General features: G+C 51.2%; 1 protein-coding gene across 1 annotated transcript in view; it reads left to right on the forward strand.

Annotated features, from left to right (window-relative positions):
- The window catches only part of AGAP1 (ArfGAP with GTPase domain, ankyrin repeat and PH domain 1), a 580,109-nt gene that overhangs the window by 222,375 nt on the left and 346,329 nt on the right, over positions 1 to 11,405 (forward strand). Inside the window, exons 4-5 of the mRNA XM_007463919.1 lie at positions 2,759 to 2,844; positions 7,176 to 7,317. Of these exons, the coding sequence (XP_007463981.1) occupies positions 2,759 to 2,844; positions 7,176 to 7,317 (228 nt within the window). The remainder of the gene's footprint in view (positions 1 to 2,758; positions 2,845 to 7,175; positions 7,318 to 11,405) is intronic.

Consider the following 11,405-nt stretch of genomic DNA (forward strand, 5'->3'; position numbering starts at 1 on the left):
GATCTAATGGATGGGATGGATGGCGGGTTTGAATTTCAGATAATGAGAGAGGTGGCCCCTTGGGAGTGTAGACCAGCTTGGTACCACCCCCACCTTCATCCCAAGGTTTTTTCCCTTTGTGTCTCTAAAGTGAACTGTAGAAAACGGATTTTAGAGTCTAATTTTATTTACCTGCTGGGCTGTGTTTCTCCAGTACCCAGTTGTCGATGTTCCCGTTGAGCCTGCTGACAGTCCATCAGCAGTAGGAGTTTATTTTTTATATATAACTTTATTAATCATAGTCTTACTTTTTCACAATCTGGGTGCTTAAACACCTGGCTGAATTTTATCTAATCAAACCTTTGGGTTCATGGCAAATGCATTTGAGTGTTTCATTTTTGTTTCCTGATGTATGTATAACACCAGAGAAAACACAGAAGTCCATTGCAAGTGTCTAATATTTGCAATTGTAAAATAATGAAGAGACATAACTAATTACATATCTTAGGGGGGAAATGAAAAGTGATTTTAGAATTGGAAGGGGCCTTAAGGATGGAGGAGAGAATCACCCCTCCTTTTAGAGCTGATGAAAATTAGATCCAGAGGCCTCTGCTTGAGGTTACAAAGCAGAGGAGCAGAAAGAACTCTGTGCAAACCTTTCTTAACTTTAGTATTGTGATTCAGCTATCTGGACACATAACTTGGGATCGTGACTCTACAAAAATATGTTAAAGAAAGTGAATGAACGAATAGATGCGAAATTCACCCAACAAGCGCTTACCCTGTAAGACACACGAGGGCATAGAGACCCAGGGGAGGAGCAGGGCCATCAGCGGGAGGGGTCATTCCGGGAGAGCTGGGTGGTGACGCCCACCGGGTGCCTGCTCCCCAGGGAGGTGGGGGGAGGCGGCTGGCAGCGGAGGGGTGCTGGTACTGCGGGTGCTCCCCCCTCCTGCTCTGTAGTGAGGAATTGGCCGTGTGAGACCAGCGTGCCCAGGGCAGCTGTGAAGGCTCATGGGGGTCGAACCTGAGTTCATCAGACCAGGGCTGGCCTCCGTGCGCTCAGATGCTGGGGGTCAGGGCTCGTTTGGGGAGCTGCGGGGCACAGGGACCGTGAATCACTGTGGATCCTCCTACAGCCAGATGCGCAGGTGCAGAGCGGGCCTCAGCCCATCTGGTCCAGCGCGCATGCGCTCTGACCCCCGCCCCCCCAGCCGTCAGATGTGTTTCCTTCCGTCCGTCCTCCACGGACTCTGCCCTCCTTTTTCGGTGTCGGCGGTGAGGGGGATCAAAATGAGAGCTCCTCCGTTTTAGAGTTGGAAAATTTTCTTCTGTTTTTGAAGTTTTGCTCTTTAAGCACGTGCATCTTGCCTGTGACGGGGTGCCCGGGGCGGAGTGGGCGGGGGGGTGGAGATACGGGACGCGAGCGGCCGTGTGCGCACGCGTGCTCGCTTGCAGAGGCGACCTCCCCGCGGGCCGCCCCAGCCTCACGTGGCAGAAGCCCACCTGCACACACTTCTTAGGGGTGCGGTGAGGTGGGGTGGTTTGGGACGGGGAGTCTAGTTTCTGCTTCTCGGGCGCTGGGATGGCGCAAAGCCAGGACTCGGAGGGAAGGTCCGCGTCATCGAGGGGCCACTGTGGCGGAGAGCCAGGTGTGACTCCGGGGGGCAGGGGGCCGACACCCAGCCTCTGGGGCCGGTGGGGAAGCTCCACCAGCGAGGTTCGCGGGCTTCCAGTTATTCGGGGTTAGCTGGTGATTCTGGAAGGCCTCTGTGCCGAGGAGCTGAACTGAGCGCCGGTGCTGGCGTGTTCCTCTCGAGACCACGAGTTCCGAAGCCCAGTGAGGGGTGACTGCGGCAGGCTCAGAGCCCAGAGCGTGGCAAGGTCATTTGTCTCTGGAGGTGGCAGAGGGCGTGGCAGAGGGACCCAGAAGTGGAATTATTTCCCGCTGCCCAGGGGAGGCCTGGCAGTCCGATCCGGGGCGCTGAGGGGAGATGCTTGAGACACCTGGGCGTGGGAGGGGTCAGCCCCTGCCGCCTTCACGTGGCCACCCCCGTACCTCCAGCGTTCCGGCGGGGCCCCTGGTGGTCTCTCCCTAACCCAGCGTGGGCTCTAACGCTCTCCGTTCGCCAGCTGCACTGCTGTGTCTCCACCTGTGCGGAGCTGCCATCCAGTAGTTTGTGTCTAACCCGTGTGTAGTAGTCGAGCACCCTTCCCTTACCTGTGAACTGTGAACACGGAAACACCATCCCCATGCTGTTCTATGTTTTCCTTCCAAGAACTGGGTTTCTCTTGAGGAGAATACAGATTCTCAGCCCTTGAATTTGTCAACGTGCTGGAGACCAGGCCCCTGATCAGCAGATACAATTCGTTTCGGTTTTGTGAACCCAACGAGAGAACAATTTCCGTACTCTCTGTTTCTGGACTCGGTATCAGCGTGTTCCCAGGGAGAGAGAATTCCTGAATTTACACACAAAGCCTGCATTAAAATCCCACGCTTCTGAGCCACGAGTGATCCTGGCATTGCATGGAGGCTGTGTATTCTAACTAGAAAGGAACACGGGTTCTTAAGGATGAATATTTGAATCTGAGTTCAGTAGTTCTTTTAAGTCCAGGGGTCCCTGGAGGCAGAGCCGCAGCCCACTCCTACTAAACACTCAGGGCTGCCCCCAGGGCCACAGTCTAGGGTGTATTTTTCCACAAGCGAAGCCCACGTCTGTTTGCCCTCCCCTCGCTCTGTCTTTCGCGCGTAACAAGATTTTTTGTGTGTGTATGGCAGGTGGCAGATTCAAGAAAGAGATTGTTGTTGACGGACAGAGCTATCTGCTGCTGATCAGAGATGAAGGGGGCCCTCCAGAGGCACAGGTGAGTACTGCGCGCACACTGGTGACCAGCTTTCACCTGTGCCTCCTTGGTAAGGGTCTGACTCCACAGGTGCTTTCAAGAAGTCGGTCAGGTGCATACAAGAAAAGGTGAGAGAGAGGCCCCAGGAAAATGCTTTCTGTGACTGAGGTTTTTCTCATCCCTGAGAGACTAATTCTGTTGTTCCTTCAGACAGAAACCTAGAGGGAAGTTTGGGCCGTGTGGCTGATTTTCACTTTGCTTTTTTTTTTTTTTTCTTGCGGTACACGGGGCTCTCACTGCTGCGGCCTCTCCCGTTGCAGAGCGCAGGCTCAGCGGCCATGGCTCACGGGCCCAGCTGCTCCGCGGCACGTGAGATCTTCCCGGACCGGGGCACGAACCCGCGTCCCCTGCATCGGCAGGCGGACTCTCAACCACTGCGCCACCAGGGAAGCCTCACTTTGCAGTTTTTTAAGAAGGAAGGAAGAGCAGAACCTGCGCTGATTTGTCAACTCAGCTGAATTGACATCTGGAAGTGTCTATAGCCCTTTTTTTCTCGTTTTATCCTGTAAGTGTTTGATCTCTAGAGCAGTGCAGTCATTTAGAAAGTTGGATGGGATTTGGAAATCTGAGCACTACTGCCAGGCTGCCCACCAGGCTTCTCAGCCCGGATCATTCTCCGCCGCAAACCAGGATGCAGCACAGTGTGATTTCTTTGAAACTTCCTTGCAAAATGGGTGTTGTGGAGGAAAAATAAACAGCATGAGTGTGGAAAACATTTTTCTTTGGTTTACTTACTCTCCAGTTTATTACTGTGCTTATGTAATTTACTAGCTGAACACTTTGAAGGGACCAAGGGCTAGTAATAGTCAAGACCCATTAATGCGAACTTAATATTAAAAATTTTCTCTGGCGTTCTTTCTTGAACTTACTCTTTGGTGAAAGTGCGACATAGGATTATTGGTGATTTAAGTGAACGATGTTGAATATGGGGGTTGTTAAAGTTCTAGAACTCTATACACTGAGGTGTATGCAGCTCTACAGAAAAATGGCGTGGATTTACCATGTTTTAGTGAGTCTAAAATGCCACTGATTATAAGCTATACCAGTATTTAAAAGAAAAATGCTGCCAAACTGTGAAACAAAGCAGTCCATAAGGTATGTTCTGATAGCAAAGACGTTAGTTAAAGTGTGGAAAAGATTTGTTTTAGCTTTGCTGAAACAGCATAGTCGATGAGAGTAAGGAAACGCTGAAGACGTGTTAAACATGAAAAAAAGTAGGTTACGGAGCTGTGAGAGCTCGGGTTCGGCGCACGTTTGTTACTTTATACTTAAGCAGGACAGGGTGTGATGTCTGACACCGTCCTAGAAGGTCCAAATCACTTTTTCTAAGTTGTCCTTTGCCCGTGGGACGTCTGTCCTGCTACCACAAGCGTTCCCTCCGAGGCAGGTGCTAATAGGGGAACGAAGTAGGTAAAGTGTGGGCGTCACCTGGGGTGATTTTCCGCTTTTCGAGCTCGTAAATGTTTTGGAGTGATCAGGGGCAATCTCACATCTAAAGAGCACACCTTAGCTCTGACATAAAGAATCTAAGAAGAAAGTTGAGAGAAGCACAAAAGCGCACGTTGGAGCTGGTGTAGTGGCTTCAGAGGCGCTGCTGTCCTGGGATGCTGCTGGGGATGGGATGCTGGGGGGCCCAGGGCTGCAGAGACATGGCGCTTCCCCTGGTGCCAGTCGTGGAGCAGTGAGCAGGCTCCCCTGGGCCAGAGTTGAACCGCACTGCGACCAGTCTCCCAAGGAGCCCCAGGCCCACACTGGAGAGGGAGCTCCAGCCCGAGGAATTAGGGGCTCAGAGCACTGCCCCACCCCGAAGGTTTCATCAGCCATGATTGCTGTTGGGGTTGCCTTTTTAATGAAAGTATTTGGGGGGGGGGATGGTTCTCTTATTACAAAGCTCAGGCCCAGTGTTCCCCACATCCCCAGACGGTGACATTAAAAATCCCAGGGGTTTTTCTCTCCAGTGGTATGTACCCTCTGAGAAGCATCTTTCGTCTAGGAAGCGTGTATTCCTGTGGAATACATCTTTTCCGTAGCCTCAGATGCTTAGGACATGTGATGTCATGTCATTCGACGCAGAAACATTTTCCTTCCTTTTAGTCCCTGATTAATTAAAGAATTGGCTTTTAAGAATAAAACAAAAAAAACTTAAGGCCTGTGAGCTACTTCTCGTGTCTGAAAAGCACACGTATTGTGGATCGGTAACACTGGGTGAGCCCCCTGCCCCGCCACCTTCCCTGAGCGGTGCAGCTCACTTAATCCTCGAGATGACCCTGGGGGACGATGCTCTGAGCGTTCCCGTCACCAAGGACGCTGACGCCCTGAGATCTCAGGGCATCAGGGCACAGGCCGAGGTGGCCAGCCCACACCCCCGCCCCGCCGGGGGTAGAACTAGGGCCCCCAGGAGGTCTCTGTCTTGGCCTCTGGCCATGAGTTTCCCTGAGGACCAGTCCCTTATTCTAGCGCATACTTCCCGCAGGAGTATCATTAGGCTAGAAGCTTACCCTGGTTAAAGTGCAGATTTCTGCTTTGAGGGGATGTCAAATGGAGCCTTTCAAAACTAGGCCGAGTGTACTCGGACATTCAGGGAAGAGAACTTTTCAAGTCACCACTCCTGGGCCCATGCGAGCGTGATGTTCGTTTCTACTGTTGCAGATCATGTCATATAGTCTACGAAGGTAATGACGGCTTCATGAGTGCAGTTGCAGGATTTTGTGGCTCCTGGTGTCCTATTAGGTGGTGTGAAAACTCTGCCAGTTAACTGGGTTTTTTTGGGGGGGGGGTGGTTTGCAGTTGGTGGAGAAGCCGCTGGGGTGGATGGGGGACATCTATGGAGTGCCCACTGCTCACCAGGCCCTGGGGCTCTCAGGATGCACCCTTGAGAGGATGTGGCCTGGTTTGCATTTCCTCTGCACGGAGGGTCAGGTGGTTGTCAGTCTTGGGAGGTGCGGGCTGGTCCCAGGGACCACAAGCATTCATCAGGTGCTCGTGGGCCTGGGGAAGCTGACTTCTGCCCCGATTCTCGGGAAGAGAAAGGAAAACACATCTCAAGGCAGAGACGGGGAGAAGGAGGTGCCGTGTCAGCCCGAGTCCTGGGCGCCAGGAGGCAGCAGCCAGTCCCCAGGCTACTGGCCCCAAGTTCTCTTTCTCATTTCATTTCATATTTATCATTTGAACTTCAGATTTATTTACGTTTTGTTGCGTAAAATCTCCATTTGTAACTGAATATACACTTTTCATTTACATGTGGAAATCAGAGCTTAACCCACTAAAAATTTCACCGAACATATTAGAGCTGATGCCTTGACCAGCAGGACTTATGTGGGAGCTGCAGGTTCTTTTAGAGAAAGCATGTGGGGCATTATTTTTTTTTTTTCCCACTTTCACTTGGGTCTTTCATCAAAGAGAAGGGTCTCTGGCGCTAAGTCTCTTCCTCAGCGCTACCTCTGTGACCCAGGGAGCCCTGGGAAGCTCCTGAGCTTCCAGGACCCTCTCCTCTCTTGGCTCCAGCTTTATGGAGCCAAGATGGTTATGGGTGTTCCACAAGATAACGTGTGCTTGAGGGTGTGGTTATTTGCCCGAGAGAGGATCTGATGTGAGTTCAGCTAGATGCAAGTAAAGTTAGAATAAGATGACCAGAGTCGGGCCATTGTGGGGTTTTTTCATTTTTTTCCCCTAAGTTTTGCTCATTTTCTTCATTGCTTTTGTTAATTTCTCCGGCAGTGAGTCATAATTTCCTTGAAGGGTGCTGGAATTAATCAGGGGCGGCTGATCTTTACAATACGAAGGCCTCTCGTGTTGACAGAGTAGGTGGCCCTGGAGGTGGAGGATTTCCGAGCCTTGGGCACCCAGAGGAAGAGCCCCATCTCAGGGGTCCAGCACGGCTTCCTGGGTGGCCTCTGTGGGGAGTGTAGGGTGAAACAGGAAGCTGCAAGGCCGCCCTCTGTGCCTGTCTCCAGGTCGGCTCTGCTGTGCGCGGGGTTTGCCTTCCATTGGCCGAGTTGGGCCAGAGGGTAGACACTCCCTTGGGGAAGAATGTCTGGTTTTTCTCTGGAGACAGCGTGGCCTGGGCAGGAAGGGGCTGAGGGCCATCACAGGCGTGTTGGGCGAGGATGAGAAGGGCGTTCGTGACGCCCCAGTGATGCGCTACAGCAGACGTCGGACGTGGCCCGGCTGGAGGGGTGTCTGCCGGCCTTTCGTCCTGTGTTCATGAAGGTGACCCCATGCTGCTCCTTGCCTTTCTCTTGTGAGCTCCTCACTCAGTATCTCCTGCTCACCTGCCTTTCTTTTCTCCCCAGTTTGCCATGTGGGTGGACGCTGTTATATTTGTCTTCAGCTTGGAGGATGAGATAAGTTTCCAGACGGTCTACCACTACTACAGCCGGATGGCCAACTACCGGAACACGAGTGAGATTCCGCTGGTCCTGGTGGGAACCCAGGGTGAGTGGTGCCCGAGGGCAGGCTGTGCGTCTGTGGCTCCAGCACTTGAGCAGTAAGTGATTCCTGGCCTGTGTTTCCAGAGTGGAGGGGTTTGGAAACGGTTTAAAGAAGCAGTAATTTCCTACTGAAGGCTCCCTTTTGACAGTGAGCATCCATGAAACTGAAACTGTCACACTTCCTGATTTGATTCAGCGGAGCAATCACTTGGCAACTTGAAAACAAAACACCCCCCCTACACTCCCAAGTGCTTTCATTTCTATATTAGGATATCTTAATTCTCTCTGTTACAAAATAATATATAAGCGCCCCAAAAGGTTATTTATGTTAACCCTTTGCGCCTTTAATACCGATTTCTGATATAATGCAGAGTTTTGTTTTATTCGGCTCTATTTCTTAATGTCTTATGATCTGTATCTCATTTTTAGCAGATCCCTTAGAAAGCATAGAATCTTACCACATGTGTAGTTTTTGTGTTTTTTTCTAGGTCACTTAAAACTTGGCCTTTTAGTAAAGTGACATCACTTACTATACCCTTGATCATAGATTCATTGATGTCCTGGTACCTGCCACTGGGGACTTAACTAAGGGGTCGTACGGAGTGTTTTTAAGTCAGATGAAGGTTAACTTTAAAACTGCTTTGTCACAAAAATGGGGAGCTTAAAAAATATAATCATGTCAAGAAACACTGGATTTTCCTTTCATTTTTTGGTGCAGGTTCTGTTTTTGTTAATTCTTTTAGAATGAGCACATCTGGTCTGCCCTTGCATGCCCTGATGTAAGACTTTTCCAAATAAGAAACCAGCTGTGTCAAGCAAGCAAGAACAATTAGCTGTGTGCGTGGCACCAGATCTAATATAACTGAGAGCTCTGGCGGGGTAATCCGCTGCCTTGGCAGGATAAGCCTGAATCGTGGAGTGGGTATGTGTGTTGGGAGAAAAAAGTGTGGAGTAAACTAAAGTCATCTGCTCAGGGTGCTAGATGTAAAATGTGAGGGTTGGGTTTTCATGGAGAGAACTTCATTGCCAATCCCCACGCCCTGCCTTTTTTTGGCTGCATCGGGTCTTTGTTGCTGTGCGCGGGCTTTCTCTAGTTGCAGTGAGCGGGGGCTACTCTTCGTTGCGGTGCGGTGGCTTCTCTTGTTGCGGAGCACAGGCTCTAGGCGCACGGGCTCAGTAGTTGTGTCTCGTGGGCTCTAGAGCGCGGGCTCAGTAGTTACGATGCATGGGCTTAGTTGCTCCGCGGCATGTGGGATCTTCCCGGCCCAGGGCTCGAACCCGTGTCCCCTGCATCGGCAGGCAGATTCTTAAACCACTGCACCACCAGGGAAGTCCCCCCTCTGTTTTTCTTTTTTTTTTTATAGCATATGTGTCGTGGCCAGTGGTCACACACCTGAAACCTTCGGAGCAGAGGTGGATTTAAACCAACATGGGACGTGAGAGTTTTTTTTATGCCCAAAGCACCCTCTAGTGGTCACTGGAAGACAAGGCACGCCAGTGAAAAGCCCTTGGTTCTTGTTCGGACGTACAGAATTGGCATATTTGAGTTGGCCTCCTGAAAATTCTTAATACGTAATATCTTATAGTGGGCAGCTCGTCTAAAGCAGACCTTGCTTCAAGCTGCCATGAAATCGACATCGAGGCAATTAATTTCCAGTAAGCGCCTCTTCCTGCAGGCCTACCAAGGGCATTTCTGAGCCAGAGCAGGGTCTGTATGGGCAGCCCCTTACCAGCCGCCTGGGTTCAGGGGATCTGTGTTCAGGGTGCAGAATGCCTTTCTGCGGTGGACTCACCAGGATAAAGGGCAGGTAGGTTTTCATTCCAGGCCAGAAAAGTAATTTGATCAGTTTGTTGTCTTTCCTACACAGCAGTGTTTTGGGTAGTAGGGGTGGCGAGTCTGGGGTCCCTGCACAGGGCCGTGCAAACCCCGCATCACTCCCTCCAGGCTGCTGTTGACCTTGACGCTGCCAGGCCTTGAAGGGAGGAAATCCCGTAAGGCAGTGGGGGCATCCGTGGGCACACCAGTGTCGACTGCGTGGTTGCTTTTGTTCCTGGTATTTCCACATGTGGCCAGCTTTCCTGAGGTCCTGCTGGGATGGCAGATGCATACCTCTCCCTGCTCCTGACCTTGGAGATAAGTGCAGCCTCTGTGTCTCCCGCCCCAGCTGAAGGAAGGCACATCTTCACCTCCCACCAGGATGGTGGATGGTCTGTGTCTCAGGGAGGCCTGGGGATGGCTCCACAGAGGCTCTGGGGAAGCCCTGATGTGGAGGAACCGGCCCCCTTTTATTCCCTCTAGTTTTATACGCGTCTGTCGATTGAGGGCCATGTACCTGCAAGGTACACCTGGGAGCTTGCACCCAGCGAGCACCTGGGAGCACTGCTGGAGCGCCTGTTCACTGTCCCCTCATATTCATTTGTGAGACCTGTTTGGACTTCAGCAAAGCCATGTCCCAAAGGAGCAGGACGGGAATGTTGTCAATTAGGGACAGTCCTCACCTGAGGGCTCCTCGTGGTCATCAGCCAGACCTCTAATTCCCAGAGCACCCTAGGAGCCCCCGTGGCAGGAAGGTGGAGTGAGTGTGGGCTTCTGGAAGGTTCCACCCTTAGGTCCCATCAGCTCATTTCGCTTTCTGTGAAGCCACGCTTGTCCTGCTGCCGTACAGGCTGCGTGGGGCGCCAGAGAGAACGGCTGAGGGGATCTCAGATTTCCCTCCCAGCTGGTCGGGGCTGGTGGCCTCGAGAGAGGAGATTATGGGATGGTGAAGATGGAGAAGAATTAAGATAATTCCTGAAGGGCACGTGGGGTGCGGGGCCTTACCCAGAGGTGGGAGGACACGTTCTCTCCCGGGTACCGTCGGGGAGCTGGAGGATGTTCCTAAGCGGACGAGGTGATGGTGTGATGTCTCTTAAACATCTGTTTTAAAGACTTGAAGATCACATGGATTGGAGGGCGAAGCCCGAGCTGTAAAAAGATGCAGAGTCACAAGAGGAATGAAAAATAAGACTAGAAGATCATTCAAGTGTAGGGTCTGTTTGTGACACGTGACAACGTATCTTGGAAGGAAGCTGAGATGGGACAGAAATGAGTGGGCACCCACCGGGGAAGGAGGGCCTGGGGGATTACGGAGTCAGGATAAATCTGAAGCTGGATTCATGCCCTGTGACGTGTATTTTCTAGTTTATACCAAAGCACTGGAAAATTCTGGGTTTCTAACTTTTTTTCTACTGTTTTCTTAAAAGATGTTTACACCTTAAAAAAAAAAACTTCTTTTCCTTAAGTGTTATGAAATCCAAGTCAAATTTCTTATCCTGTAAGATAAGAAGACAGGACGAGATAGTGTTTGAAGAAATCCCTCTAACAGGCCTTGCCAGGGAATGTTCTGGAACATCTTTTTGAGGTGGTCCGGTCATTGTCAGGAGAAGGGTCCGGAATCATAGTTAGTTTCTCTAGGAGTAATTCAGAACTATCGGTTAAACCTATTCCATGGGACTAGGAAGAAAAGAAAAAACAGGGAGTAAGGAAAAGAGAAAGAGGTGGGGGGGGGGAATCAATAAATTATTTCCCTCAAGATGTCCCTTTTGTTTACTGCTTCCAGGAATTTGAGCGCCTCAGGTACTTCCTGTGCAACAGCAAACATTTAAAAGGTTGCCGCTGTCTTGTGGGACTTCCACTGCTTTTCCCTGGGCTAGTACAGAAAATCCCTTCAGCGGGGGTTTTGGTTAAAGAGATGTTGAGTGTTTCCTGTAACTCAGGAGCTTTCGTGCCCTCGGGGAAAATTCCACGCCAGGAGCAGCCCTGTAAAGTGTGTGTTGACGCAGGGTAGCACGCGGCCGGAACTGGTCCTGTGTGCGGGGCGTGTGGCTGCCCCCCAGTTACTCAGTAGTAACAGAATGAACGGGGAGGGAGAGGGGGCCTCGTGGATGCCGAGCTGAAAAAAAAGAAGGGCTGCATTTCTTTTTATTAGGAGGTTAGTGGCTGGTGCCTGACATGTGTTTCGCGGCTCAGATGCCCCCATCTGTACACAGGTCCTGAAGGAGGTGAGGGGTGTCTCCCAGCCGAGCCATCTTTTTTTTTTTTTTTTTTTTTTT

The sequence above is a fragment of the Lipotes vexillifer genome, unplaced genomic scaffold, assembly GCF_000442215.2.
Source record: "Lipotes vexillifer unplaced genomic scaffold, Lipotes_vexillifer_v1.1 scaffold1215, whole genome shotgun sequence".
NCBI lineage: Eukaryota > Metazoa > Chordata > Mammalia > Artiodactyla > Lipotidae > Lipotes > Lipotes vexillifer.